General features: G+C 36.3%; 1 protein-coding gene across 1 annotated transcript in view; it reads right to left on the bottom strand.

The window, feature by feature from the left end:
• The window catches only part of ITGA1 (integrin subunit alpha 1), a 185,111-nt gene that overhangs the window by 104,785 nt on the left and 64,862 nt on the right, over nt 1-15,464 (bottom strand). The window contains exons 3-6 of the mRNA XM_077117125.1: nt 5,726-5,838; nt 3,244-3,332; nt 3,020-3,131; nt 2,317-2,444 (exon numbers count right to left, since the gene is read on the bottom strand). Of these exons, the coding sequence (XP_076973240.1) occupies nt 2,317-2,444; nt 3,020-3,131; nt 3,244-3,332; nt 5,726-5,838 (442 nt within the window). The remainder of the gene's footprint in view (nt 1-2,316; nt 2,445-3,019; nt 3,132-3,243; nt 3,333-5,725; nt 5,839-15,464) is intronic.

Genomic DNA, 15,464 nt, shown 5'->3' with positions numbered 1-15,464 from the left:
TCACTCCAAGAAATACATGCAACTCCATGCAGCCAGCCCTGACAGACTGGAATTCCTCTGGTGGGCAAGCAGAATAGCAACTCTTTTAGGACTCTAAACTGTAGAAATGTGAAATTAATTATAGTTGCAACAGTAAAAAAATATCCAACTTGCAGCAGAATAAGCCATTGATTGTCATCTATTTCTTTACAAAGCTGAGTTGCTAGCACAGATCCTCACTGAAGCAATATATTATTATTCTAAAATAGCCTTGTAGATTTTCTTCTTGAAATTCAGCCATGTCACAGCTATGCTGTTTACCACAACTAGCTAAAAAATAAACTAAAATTTAAAAGTAAAAAAGATGTGTACGAATTTAAAAGTAACATCAAAGATCCAGATGACTATAAAATATAGAAATTTAAAAATATCTCAGGAAAATGATCAGTTTGGGAATGGAAGGATTGGATAAGAAGGTTAAATGGGATGGCCAAAACACGTAGTAGGGAAGCGAGCACATCATGGGAAAAACTGATGAGAGGAAGGAGTGTGACAAAGTAATCTGAATTCAGACACATCAGTGCAGGTAGCAGAGCACCAGGGGGCTTGGTGTGGTTTGGGATGAAGGGCTGATCTCGGTAAGACCAGGACAACAATGAGGATATAGAAACAACTAGAGACCTACTCTTCAGAAATGTCACATGGGAGCCCTCAAAAAGGAAAGAACTGCAAGTGGAGAGCTGTGAGCTCTAATTTGCTGTCAAAAAGCAAGGTGACCTTGAACAAGAGGCTTAGCCTCTTGTACCACCTATAAATTGAGGATGAGGGCTAAGTGACTTCTATGGTCCCTTTTTAATTTATTTTAATTTTATGGTTCTATGAAATCTTAATTGATCAAGATGAGAAGGAGAGAGGAAGGGAAGAAAATTAGAAGGATGAGAGGTCTTCAAAAGGGACAAAGAGTCCTGCCAGCAAATAAAAAAATCTAGGATGGTTTTGTGGGATGCAGGAACCCTTACACAGAGTCTTACTACCGAAGCAAAAAGAGATAAAACATGCCCTCTGCACTTCTAGTAATTCCCTTAGGAAGATCAACTGCAGATGAGAAACTATGGGAGAATTTACATTTTGTAATGTATAAAAGCTCATTTTCCTTTAATAATATTATAGTGATTTTAAAAAGCTATCTATTGTACAGTAGGAATTACACAATCCATCCCTCACCTAGCACTCTAAAGATACCAATTCAGTCTTGGAGCATAGCAATATGACATTTCATTTTGAAATTACATTTCTAATTTGCACTAGCTATCTCCAACTACCATATTTCATACTTTTAGGAAAATTATATATACATGTACAATATATAAATATATACATATAAGGTGCAATATATAAATAATATTTCTATCTATCCCAGTTTTAAGAAGGCAGTGATAAACACTGATGCTGTGAGATCTTTTTTCAGTGACTCTCAAATTTCTCTAATGGTAGAGCTCTCGAAGGTAAAGAAATATGGAATGAATATGTAGTCCGAAAGTCCCTGTAGTCTCTCTCAGTCCCCAAACCATGCAACAGTCATTAAACTCTGATTCTACTGCCAGTTCCTGCCTTCAAGGCACTGACCTCACTTTGACATTTTGTCTGTTACCCATTGTATCTTCTCTATATTTCAAACCACATGGCCAGAGAGGTTTAATAAACATTAAACACAAACTTGATGTCTAAAGTGGAAGAGCCATGTGTGTGAGATGTCCTACTTCATTTAGGGGCAATAAAGAGGATGCGATTAGAAACAGATATTCATGGGCTAAAAAACAACATTAAAACAAAAATTATTCTGCTTGCTGCAGCTAAAGCTTGGAGCATTTGCTCTTGACTTAAGGAAATACACTAAAAATAAGGGAAAACAGAGTTTGAGCAATACCTTATGGTCAATTACTAATTCATTTATATCATATGAGAAAGGAAATTATAATACAAATGATGGGTACTTTGGGATGCAGACTAGTTTCTGCAGATTCTGAAGCCCTGCTCTGATATTACCAAAGGGGACTGCACTTATTTTACAACGAAGATTTAAAGAGATGTAGTGGGGATATTTTCCAGAAGCATTGAAAATGGTAGCTTTCAGAGTATTTTCTGTTTAAAAAACACTTTCTGCCAGTATGTCACTTTCATCAGAAATAAAAACAGGAATATGAAATATAAGCCTCACCCTGAATTTTAGTTTTCTGGACTAATTTATTTTCAGTACACTTTGTTTTATTGAAAACCACAGACATAATTAACTAACTAATTAAAAACAGCAGGACTCAAAAATGCAGAATCACATACCTGTGTCTGTTTAGGACCAATATCCATTTTTTCAATAAGGTCATTTAAAAAAGCTGTAACGCTTTCCCAGGGGTAAATACTGTTGGATCCATCAAGCACTATTACTATGTCCAGTTGAGTGCTGCATTCTGCAATGACAGGAAACACTTGTGCAACTTTGTAGTCTATCTGTTTAGAGGTGTAGGAAGTGTTTTCATAGCTGAAAGAAGCTCATTTTAAAAGATGAACTGATGCTCTACAAAGAGGACACATTACTTAAATTATCAGAAAAAATAACTTTAGGATTTTTTTTGGATTCACGGCAAGTAAAATCCACCTCTACTTAATTTTCACTAATGTTTCATAAAAGCTGGTCTTTCTGGAAATTTTATCAACATGTGTTTTATATAAGAGTTCTAATTCTGTGCTCTTCTTTCAAATGAGGTTATTTCCTCAAAAAGACTCATCCTCTAAATAAAAGCAATGTGACAGCTTTAGCTATGATGTTTAGACATGACTCTTTAAAGCTTATTTGCACTAATATAAGTTCCCAAAATAGCACTGAAGTTTAGTTATATATTGGCAAAGCAAACATTTACCTAAATTGGTAATGCTGGTAGTTAAGAAAATATGTCAGGCTCTTGGTATGCTTCTTTGTATACATATGTCTCATTCATTGCTTACTGCTTTTCAAATATGCAAGAAAACTGCATGAAATCAGTACCTTTTACAGGGGCAATGGAGTTCATGACTTGAAATGTAGGGCTGACATCAGAACAGATTCCAGTTGTATAATGCAAATGTCCACATCTATAGGCATATAAGGGTCCACATGCCTTTTTCAAAAAGTAAAAAATAAAAAAAATTAGAATTAAAATCTATGTAATAAACATGATAATGACAGTATTACTGCTGTCAGTGAAATATTATTACTCTTTCCTCCCTTACCAGAAATCCTCCATTTGGGTTGGTGACTAATGTTGATCCAAACGTCATGTTCTCTTTTTCTTCTCTGACATTGTGAATTGATGTATTAACTAAAAATAAAACCAACACTTACGAGGGTGGAAAAGAAAATGAAATTAAGCATCTTCTCATTAAACATTCTATTTGCTTTGTTCATATCACAGCACATTTTTCTTTTGGTTCAACTAAATATCCCTCAAAGTATGAAGGAATATAATGAACACACTAAGGCTAAAAGCTGGCTTATGTCCCAGAAACTTTGTCTGAATCACTGTCTCAATAGTTTTGCTGAACTATAAAAGAATGTAGAACTAGCAAAGCAAGGAGAATGTGCGATTGCTTTTTACACGTTTTTGCTAATTAAAAAATGTCAGTCTCACAGTTCTGTAATTATAACGTAGCCTTACATACTTTGCTATAAATGACCAAGGGTGAAACACGATTTCTGAAAAGAAAAGAGAAAATGTATAGAAGACCAGAAAAGAAAACTCAAACACAGAGTTTTTGATCATTAACTTCCAACAGTATAGGGACATCATAAGAGTTAAAAAGACAACTGGAGCAAGAGTGGAGCAGTGGCCAAGAAGTTTGGATAAAATAAATATAATGAAGGCAATATACTTGACATTTCAAATAAGAATGTTGGGACCTTGAAGCATGCCAACCTGACAAAACTGGCAAGGAGTTCCACTTATTCACATAATTTTTTTTAAAAAAAGGAAAAGCTTCCAAACCCAGCTTAACTGTGTTGAAATATTTGGAAATGGCACAACCCAAATTCAAGAATTATTTCTCACTGTGTTCATCCCTAGAAATTGTTCTTATTTTAAGACTCTGTATAGATTTAAAGGGGGGAATGGAAGCAGAGATTCCTGCATTGTCAGCTTGACTCGCTAATCTGAACATTGGTCTTTGCCCAAGATTTCATATGGTTTGCTTTGAAAGCACCTGGAGCTGGACGAATACCTAGACTGGTCTTGAATAATCTGGATAAGAGTCTTTTATATTAGGGCTGGCCCAAGATTAGCATCCCTAGGACTACTAGATACTACAGCAGAAACTTCTCTACTGTCCTTGATGCAGCTAAAATCTCCAGTCTAGTTTTAAAACCCTATTCCAGCTTCCAGTAGGGGGAGTTCTGTAAGACCAACCCCTTTGCAAATAATAACTAGAGTATCGAAAGCAACTCAAACAGGCAGACACTAGAAGGGAGTCTATACTTGGAAGATGAGATTGGCACTAGGTGAATTTCCTGTTTTTTTGGTTTTTTTTTTAACCTCTGAGGGAAGCTAAGACTCAAATGGAACTCACAGTCTTACTGACTTGAAGAGACACAGAATAGAGATTGAGGCAATGACAGCAGCTGCAAGGTGAAGAAGGTGATATCCTGGAAAGAGAGCCACAAAAGTAGAGTTCTAATACATGCATATATACTCTGTCCAAATATCTGGGTGACCTGAGCTGTGCATTTGCAGGGAAGACTTCTTACCGTTCGGCCAAAATTAGAGGAACTAAACAGAGATTTCAGTTGCTTCCCACCACAAAAAAGACAATTTGGAAATAGAGTTTAGCCAAGTAAACTGCCTGTTCAAACAAAAAACTAAATTCAAAGGAGTATACATGAATCTAGAATCTCCATGCTTAAAATTCAAAAGCATGATCCAGAATACAACCAAAAATTACTAGATATACATAGAAAAAGGAAAATGTGACCCAACTTCCAGAGAAAGGCTAATACATAAATGGATAGTAATGTTCAGATATTCTAGATTTTGGAATTATCAAGGAAAATATTAAAGCAGGTGTTATAAATATACTCACGAATATAAAGAAAATATGTTCATAATGAACAAACAAGTGGAAATCTCAGACAAGAAAGTGAAGCTATGATAAAGCAATTACAGAACTGAAAAATAGAAAATTTGAAATAAATCTATGGGGCTATGAATAATTTCCATGGTGTTAAATATTTTATAGGACATTGATAGGGTTCTAATCCCTTGTCATCTTCCAACTGCATAATGTTTCTATCAAATATATATATTTTGATGTAAATTTATTTTGTGCTATTATCTTTTAAAAATTGAATTTATTTATTGCAATGCCTTGTGCTATTTTATTTTAAAATACAAACACTAATTAATTTAAATTTTGTGGAAGGGATATGATGGGTAAGATTATTTGGGGAAATAAGTGATATTACCACTGGTTTCCAAAGGATCTTGAACAATGGAGGGAATTAAATGTTTTAAACCCAGTAAAATTTTCTAAATATATGAGTGCCCTGTGATGAATTACTAAAGCAAGTTAAAAGCAGAAGGAACCAAAATGTTATTCTACGTGAATTTGAATTATATGAACTAAGACTGTTTATAGATAACCTCTAATGTTTTCCTGAGTTGCTTGAAATATGTTTTCAGTGGCCATGATTTAAGATCAGACTTTATTTTTTGACTTTACATACCTGGTAAATCCAATTTTACGCAAGGTAATGATTCACTTCTCCCAACTGGACACTTATAGACATCTCCAGTTCTATTCTTGGGTTGACCAACTAAAGGAGAACCAATAAGCACCCTGAAAGGTAAATGTCTTAGTTATAAAACAAATAAAAGTAGCTTCCATAGACATAATCAATCATCTTCTCTTACTAATTTAAAGTCATTTAAATTAAAAAAGCACCTTCTTCAAACTGCAGATTGATTTGAATAAAAAAAAAAATTAAAAAATTTTTAAACCTGAAATTGTGGAACTATAACCCATACCAAACTCTGTAATCTGTTAAAATGTATTTTGAAAAAAAAATGAGCTTTGAAACTTATTGCTTTTTTGTATATATGCTATATTTCACAATAAAAAAAATGGATAGGTGACAGACCTCACCTATTTATATTATGCTTTATTACCTTATAATATTTTAATTTGGGGGCTGAAAATGATCAATTTTTATTGGTCAGTTCTGCTGCCATGTTAGTCAACACAAGGGAAGTACAAATGAATTTTTCCCATATGATAGGTTCATAAAGAAGATAAGTAATATAAACATTTGACCAACATAAGATTCAATATTAATATGTGCTAGCTTGTAAGCAGCTAGAAAATAAGGAAATTTTGGAGATTTAGGTTAATCATTTGCCTTTTTTAATTGAATTATAAAATCACTCTAGTGATAATTAATAGAAATTATATAAGCATGCTTCGCTTTAGCTCCAGCAAGCAATTTAACAGTCTCCCATGATGCCTTCAGGAATGAGATGAAAGAAGGTGACTGAGTTTTAAGGTACTTGGGTAGATCTACAGCTATTGATTTACCATTGGCTGAACAGCTGTATCTAAATATGCTAATTGATCATAACCAAAGAAGGACTCTAATGATGTAGCATTAGACCCTTCACATGTTAGTCTATATCTTTATTAACGACTTGAGCAAAGATACAAAGAGCATATGGCTACTCATTTAGTAGATCGATATCCATGTTTGAGAATTCAGAAATATCTCAACATTATGGAATAGTAAACTAGTTAAAATTTAATCAGAACCTATGTAAACAATTTCAATTAACTGCACAGTATTAGCTACATCAGTACAGGATGTGGGAAACCAGATTTAATAAGCGTTCATATCAAAGAAGACACAGGGGATTTAGTTGACAGAAGGTCACAGGAGCCAACAGTGTATGTTCATGCCAAAAATGTCAATGTGACCTTAGGTTGCATTGCTGGAAATAGATGCCCTGATTAAGGAAGTTGATAGCTCCTCTTTGTTCTGCATTGGTCAGGTTATGTCTGGAATCTCCAAATTAAAAGGGACAAAAGGTGAAATGGAATGTGTTTAGGAGGCTAAAACTCAGACGGTTAAAAGCTGGTAATTTTTTCAGATAAGAGACATTTGAGGGAAAGTTGGAGGTGCTTAGCACCCAGTAAAGGTGATGGAAGGAGAGTTAAGAGGTTGTATAGGGATGCAGAGGGATAGGGCCTACCATTTTATTATTTTTTTAATTTAAACATCTTAAAGTCTGTTCTGTTGAAAAGGGCTAGGACTTACTTTGACTAGGTCTTTGGGAAAAGAAAAACTTTCTAACTATTGTTAACCCTGCATTATCAAACTCCCTAAAACACAGTTATGATATAATGCCTCTGCAAAGTATTTTCTGATATGCATAAAGAACCAAAAAAATGTTCATACCATTTAATTCACTATTATTATTTCTGAGAATATGTTCCCAAAAAATAACCTAAAAATAAGGGAAAAGCCTGACCAATGCAGAACAAAGAAGGGTATCAACTTTCTTGAGCAGAGCATCTATTTACAGCAATTTCCAGCTTCAGGCATAAAGATAATGCTCATATTGTTATATATTAATGAAGGATTCAAAGTAATATGATCAAAAGTAGGACCTAATTAATTGTAGCATGGCCATTTTGTAAAATAGAGTGAATTATGTAGTAAGATGAAAAATTACTTATAACCTAATATAAAGTAGAAACAAATATATCAAATTATATTCAATGTACTCATTGTAATAGCAATAACAAAAAACTGATGCTTATAAATTTCTTACTATGTGCTACAGTGTTCTAAATGCTTTCCATGTATTAAGTCATTTAATCCTCTCTGTGAAACACAGCCTGAATGTGGGAGCCAGACCTTCCAGAATTAAAATCCTGACTTTGGCAATTACTTGGCTATATATAGGTTTAGGATCAGAAATTTCCCTCTCTGTGTTTTTAGTTTCCTCATCTGTAAAATGGAGGGAAGAGGTCCTGTCCCACAGGATTGTCATGAAAAAGCATTAATGTATCTAAAATGCTTTAAAAAGTATTTGACTCATAGTAAATGCTATCTATGAATTCTTTCAATTATTATTAACCCTTTTTTTCAGATGAAGAAACAATTACATCTATGTAAAATGAAGATTAAAGAGAATATATCAAAATCATAACAAATTATATCTAGGATTTATGGCGAATTTTTCAATATTTTTAAGCTTTTTATAATGCAATTGATTAAACTCATTTTACAGATTACAAAAAAAGGGTTAGAAAAAAATAATGAATCTCCTGTACAGAAAGTATCTAAGTTGAGGAAAGAAACATTAATCGATGCTTATTAGGATATTCTACTTGCTCATCATTTATTCCAGACTCAGGGGATACGAAAATGGATAAAACATGAATTTGAGGTTGCTGAAAACTTAGTGGGGGGAGAAAGGAAAGAAAGAAAGAGAAAGAGAGAAAGAGAGAGAGGGAAGGAGGGAGGGAGAGAGAGAAGGAGAGAGAGAGAGAGAGAAAGAGAAAGAATCAATAAATACACTATTACAATACTGAACAGACCTGAACGTGGTACAATGACAGCAAAGTGCTAGAGATAAGAAAGCACATTACTCCTTTGATGAGTGCAAGTAGCTCAGGACAGCTAGAGTCAAAGTTGAGGCTGTTGAGCTAAACATGGTCTAAATCACAAAGTTCTTCTAGTCCACTGTGATGGTTAAGTTCATTTGTCCTCTTGGCTGGGTTTTGGTGTCCAGTTGTTTGGTTCAGCAAGCACCGAACTGATTGTTACTTGAGGATATTTCATGGACTTAAATCATCAGTAAGTTGATTGCATCTATGGCTAATTACATCCACAATTGACTGAGAAGACTGCCTTCAACAATGAGAGAAATCTCCTCCAATCAACTGCAGGCTTTAAAAGAAGAAGTGATGATTCCAACTGTCAGAACAGAGAATTTCCATCTCTACATCACTCAGCCAGTTTCTTGAGGAATTCACTGAAAACCTCCATTGGAATTCCCAACTTGCAGCCTGCCCTATGGAATTTGGATGTGTGTATCCCTACAACAGCATGAGACAATTCTTATACAGAGCTAATTATATTTACAGATATCTCCTATTGGTTTTTGTTTCCCTTGAGAACCCTGACTAGTTTAGCTTTAGTACCAGGAGAGTGGTGTGCTGCCATTGCAAATCCCAAAAATGTGGAAACAGTAGTGGAATCGGTCAATGGGTAGAAGCTGGAAAAATTATGAGGTACTTGATAGAAAAAGCTTAGATTGCTTTGAAGAGACCATTAGTAGATATATGGAAACTAAAGGTACTTCCAATAAGGCCTTAGATAAAAAAGATGAATGTGCTACTGGTAGCTGGAAGAATAATGATCCTTGTTTTAAAGTGGCAGATAACTTGGCAAAATTGATTTCTTCTGACAGAAGCAGAGTTTGAGAGGGATGAGCTTGGATATTTAACTGAGGAGGTTTCCAAGCTAAATGTGGAAAGTGTGCCCTGGTTTTTTCTTGAAGCTTATAATTAAACATAAGAGAAAAGGGATAAGCTGAGAACTGAACTCCTGAAACCAGAAACTGATGATTTGGAAAATTCTGAGTTTCTGGAAAATGAGTTCCCAGAGAATAGTGGCCTCTGTAATGGTTTAACTGAACATGGATCCAGTCACACATTTCAGTATAAGATAGGATTGGAGGGGCAATTATCCAGGAAGGATCTGCAGAAAGTACTACTGTCTTATGGGTTGGATCCCTATGTACTGCATGCAAAACTGAAAAGGGTTTTTTTTTTTTTTTGCAAGATCTGTATGTACAGAACCACCACTAGCATGGACTGAAAGGGACAAAAAAGTGACAGATTGAAAGAAAAATCTTCATGGAAAAAATCAGATGGAAACTGAAGTCTGGACCAAAGACATCTTCTCAGGCCCAGAGAGCAGACATGCCCATGTGTGTGGGAAGGGTGAGTATGCCTGGCACTTGGAAAGGGGGTCCTTCTGCCCCATTGTTCAGGAAGAGAGCTACCACCCCAGTTTTTTCAGATGTCTGGGTGACTGTAGAGAATCTGGACACCATCCTGATGCTTGAAGAGCCTGTAACCTTCACCTTAGGCTTTGGGGGAAGCATGGCTGTTGCACAAATACTTGGAAGGGGTGGGGCTAGCTGCTCCATCAGGCTGAGAGGACAAAACATTATTCCACAGATGACTTTCAGACCTAGAAATCTAATGTAGTATGCCCTGAAGTGTGTCACTATTGTTTAGGACCCACAACCTCTATTTTCCTTCCAATTTCTTCCATTGGGAATGGAAATGTTTATCCTAGGCATGTCTTTCTTTTGTATATTGGAAGCAGATAACTAGCTCTCTAGGTTTCACGGGTCTACATAGGGAGAGGAATTGTGCCCCAGGACAGAACAAAGCTATAGCTGATTTTGATGAGACTAAATATATTCAGTATTGCTATGGACATGGCTTAAGGCCTTTGGGATATTGTGATGGAATGAATGTATTTTGCATGTAAAAAGGAAATATCTTTTTGGGGTCCAGGGGGTGGAGTGTGGTGGTTTGAAGCTGTGTGTACCCCAGAAAAACATGTTTTAAATTTAATCCGTTCCTGTGGGTGGGGACCCATTCTAAATAGGATCTTTTGGTGAGGCTACTTCATTTAAAATGTGACCCACTTCAATAAGGATGGGTCTTAATCTGCTTATTGGAAGCCCTTATGAGAGGTGAAATTCAGACAGAGAAAGAAAGCCATGAAAGGAAGAAAATGAAAGCAGTGAAACCTGAAAGAGAAGGGAGAGACCAGCAGATGTCATCATGTGCCTTGTCATATGGCAGAGGAGTCAAGGATCACTGGCAGCCAGTCTTCAGGAAGAAAACATCGCCTTGGTGATGACTTGATTTCAAAATTTTCTCCACTTCAAAAGTGTGAGTGGATAAATTCACATTGCTTAAGCCAAGACATTTTATGATAGCTGCTTTAAGCAGCCTGGGAAACTAAAATACCCACCTTGGATTTATTATTCGGAAGGGAAGTAAGGAATCATGGAAGTTTCTAAAGTGGGAATGTGACATGATCATCTCTTTGATGTATAAAGATGATTTGCTTGCAGAGTCAGGAATAAATTGGAGATAGAATGTAATTTTCTTCCTGTTACAAGTGGACTGGCCCTGTGGTTTGCTTTGATCAATAGAAGGCACAGAATTGATAGCGACTTCTGAGGTGAGACCTCAAAAGGTCTTGCAGATTCTATATCATTTTTTGGGAAATCTGAGACCACCACACTGTAAGGAAGTCCAGTCTAGCCTAATGGAGAATGAAAGGCCACATAGACAAGAGTTGATTGCTGAGCCCACACGGTCAGAAGGAACTGCCAGACATGTGAGTGAAGCCATCAGGGACCTTCTAGCCCCAGCTGAGCCACCAAATAACTGGGGCCCCAGGAATAAGCCTAGGAGTAGGGGAACCACCAAATCAATCCTCAAAATCATGAGAAATAATAAATTGTTGTTGTTTTAAGTCATTGTATTTTGGAGTGATCTGCCATACAGCAACACATAACCAAAATAGGACAGGAGGGTAAAGTTTTGATGTAATTTATTTTTCTTCCTGGAAAATAGCAGCTGTAGTCATACCCTACTTAGACCTAGGGTAGTAGGGGTGATGGGCTTGTGGAGAGTAGTGAAGATGACAAGACATATGCAGGCTAGTCAGGCAGTCTCTCTGACCTAGAAGAAATAGGTTACAGCTGGTCAGGGACGTTTAGGAAAGTGTTTCTACATTGGGAGATAGGCATCCAAACTGGCCTCCAAATTGGTGGGAGAAAGGTCTCCATTCCAATTCTAAGATTCCATCATGTGTATGGAACAAATATAAATAAAACTGGTTGGAAAATGTGTACCATTAACTGGAGAAAGTCTAGATTATTGATGTGTCAAGTGATCCCTGAACAGCATTTTAAATAGTTAAGATATCGTGATTTAGAAAGCAGGAGGGAAGGGAGATTTTGGGTAGGTCAGGCAAAAGTGTGGAAACTGGAGAGTGAGGACTGAGCATCGACCTAGAGGTGCAGGTAGCTGGAACACAGTAAAGCTTTTGTCTCTGGTGTAGTAGAGAGGGTGGAATTGGCAAGCAGGTGGCCTGGAAGGAAAGGTCAAGTGTTTATATTTTATCTCTAGGGTAACAGAAAGCCCTTGGAGCATAGTGATAATCAGGAACTGAACTGAAATAATTTGAACCATGGACTATTGTGTATTTTGAGATAAGTAAACACTCAGGTGTGAGATCACTGAAAGTGGTAGAGTGTAGTAGCCCAGGATTGAGAATAGATTAGCAGGACATATGGCAGAGAACAATTTTGCAATTTTGTGTATTTTTCTAGGAGCTGACTGCTCTGACAACAAGCACAGAGCTCTTAAAAGCATATATATCTAACTACTTGTATCCTGAATAAGCCTCACTTTTCCAAGACTGCATAAGAAGACATGATTCTAGAGGCACGTTAGCATAGGGTTTATGGAATTTCAGGAAACTCCAGCATTCCCAAACCCAATTATCTTGCTCTGCTTTTCCCCACATGCATACACTGTGATGCATGATATAATCTGCCTGTACTGGGTTTATTCTTTCTTTTCTGGTTCTCTCCAATAGAATATACGCTCCACAATGGCAGGAATTTTTGTCTATTTTGTTCGCTTATGTATTCCCTACTGCACAGAACATGTCAGAAACATAATAGACACTCAGTAAGTATTTATTGAATGAATTATATAAAGACTGTCAGCTACTTTAGGAATGTGAATAAGGCCTGGGGATTTTAGACTCATGTGACCAGTCAAGAGATAAGAACTGTGAGGTCTTTTTCTATTTTAAAAGCTGGATATTTTCTTAAGCGAAATGCCATACATGCCTTTGGGTGACACAAGAGTCAATTTCCACAGGTTAAACTTCCAGAGATTCTTTGGTGTTAGAGGGAGAGAATTGGCTGAGCAGTCGGAAGGCCGATGTTCCAAGACCTGTCACATAGTTGCTATATTAAACTTCTGGCAATTCACTCTCTGAGTTCTAGTTTCCTGTCTAGAAAATAAAGATGATAACAACGATATCCGTCCAAACCCACAGCATCAATGTGCAGACTCCAGACACACTGCTTTATGAACCAGGGGTATTGTTATTTCAAAATTTAGTGTCAGTTGACTATAACTCATTACATTTTATTTCCATCTGACTTGGTTGTTTATGGGGTGTCTTTGCAACGATTTGTATGCAGAGGAAGAAGATTAAAGAATGTCTTGACTCTCATTACTGATCCCTAGAGAGAGACCCGAGAGACTCAAAGATCACCAAAATGAGAGAAACATCTTTCCTCCATGAAAAATGCTTCAATCCAAAAAAATTTAGTAAACGGAGAAATTTTTGCTATTCATAATAGTCATTCTTGCCATTATGACCAATATTACATTTATTTGAAGATTAGCTGGTTTTGATTTCTCTGTTTTATGTTTATCTTTTTGTGCCTCTATAAAAGAGAGTTTCCTGAAACATAGTGTCTCATATTACATTATTTCTGGAACACTCTTTTTGCTTAACTCTTTCTTGATGTTTACCACATAGACCATTTATGTAAAATAAATATTATATTAAAATGCATAAGAGAAAATTTGATATAATCTTTAAAGAGCCTTTTCCACCCAAGCTTGAACAGGTTTTGTTTAAAATGCACATATGGTTGTGAAGCCAGAACAGCCACTCAGGAGAACAGAACTCTGTCATTCAATAGATTTTGTCTGTATGTCTTTTCCTTGGGGAGAATGAATTCCATGGAGCTGCATAGATTGAAAACTTGGTCCTTTTGTAAAAACAACACATGGGTGAAAGACAGATTTACTATATTATGAACATTTGAGGTATATTTGGGAGCATGGGTAACATAAATTGCCTCTTTTCCAGTTTTTTTAATATCAGAGACTCTTTATCATTTTACAAATAAACTATCAGTCTCTAAGAGGATGTATCACAGTGGACAGGGATGATTTGAACATAGGCAGAGACCATGGCTGCAAGGAATTGTCGTCCGGTGGGTCTCACAAGGTTCTTCCTTTCACAAAGATGTCCTCAACCTGCTTTCCCTGTCTAGCCACTGCTCTCGACATTACTCCAAAATTTCTTTATTGACAGACTTTAATAGTCATTGTACCATAAACTGTAGTCAAGTACACTAATGAATAAGACATATCACTCACTCAGGAAACTTGCATTAGAGTAAGAAAGGCAGACCCAACCACATCTAGACTTGAAAATGTGTGTAACTCATGATTGTTGAGCAACTGGAAAGTAAGATCCATGATAGGGTTTATATCTCTTTCATTCACTCTTTGTATCCCTGGTCCCAGATCAATGGTTAACACACAATAGGCACTCAATAAATGTTTGTTAAATGACTCTAATACATGGCAGACAATACGAATTCTAATGAAGATACAATCTTAGAGTGTTGGGACTCAGCTGATATTAAAATTAATTTCAAATAGGGGAGGCAGCTAGTAGGGATTCATAAAGGAGGGGGCAATACATTGAGTAAGATTTCCAGAGAGAAGAGAAGGAAAAGAGTAGAAGTGATGTAGGAGAGCTTGAAGTGAGCTGGAGTATGGATATGCTAGAGAAAGGCAGTAGAAGAGTCATCTGGAAGGTTAGGCTTGGGCCCCATCATGGTTTATTCTGTATGGTGGGTTAATACATTTGGGTCTCATTTTATTGGAAATATGACTTAAGTGAAAGACCATGAATGACATAAGCCAGCTAGTAATATTACCTGGCAAAAAAATGGGGTCCTCTAGAGAAAAGACATGAGGCCAACACATTTCGATATGTATTGGGTTGGGGATTGACTGGGAAAGTATCTGCATCATGGAACTCTATCTAGAAAAGGTAGTCCTGCTATAAGCAATCCATGCTATAAGCCCCCATGAGAGGTTGTTTGAACATCGACCAAAACGGTAGATGAACATGCTGGAAGGAATGAAGCAAAGGAACTACAGAAAGTGGAAGGCCCCCATACCAATACCTCATACTTTCCCATTTGGCTGAGACCTTGCAATTTTGGTGATTACCACTGAAGCCAGGAGGCTTGTGCAATACTGAGCACATTTAAGTTTATTCTCTTCTAAGGAAAATTATTAAACCAATTATGCTCTTTCTGAATCCTTTTGAACCACATTGCTATTACTTGAATGCTCCAGCTTATGCTAACCATAATGAACAACAGCTGATCTTAATCAGAAGAATAATGTGTTCTGCTACTGAGAAAACATGTGATTTTTGAACCAGAGATATAAATTAAATTACACTTCACAGTAAACTTCCCAAAACTAAAGGAGACATAAAACTACCTTTTCTGTATAAATTTTTAATTCTTTCA

Source organism: Tamandua tetradactyla, chromosome 9 (genome assembly GCF_023851605.1).
Source record: "Tamandua tetradactyla isolate mTamTet1 chromosome 9, mTamTet1.pri, whole genome shotgun sequence".
NCBI lineage: Eukaryota > Metazoa > Chordata > Mammalia > Pilosa > Myrmecophagidae > Tamandua > Tamandua tetradactyla.
Note: the sequence above shows the minus strand (reverse complement) of the source record. Positions and strands in the feature narration are given on the sequence as shown.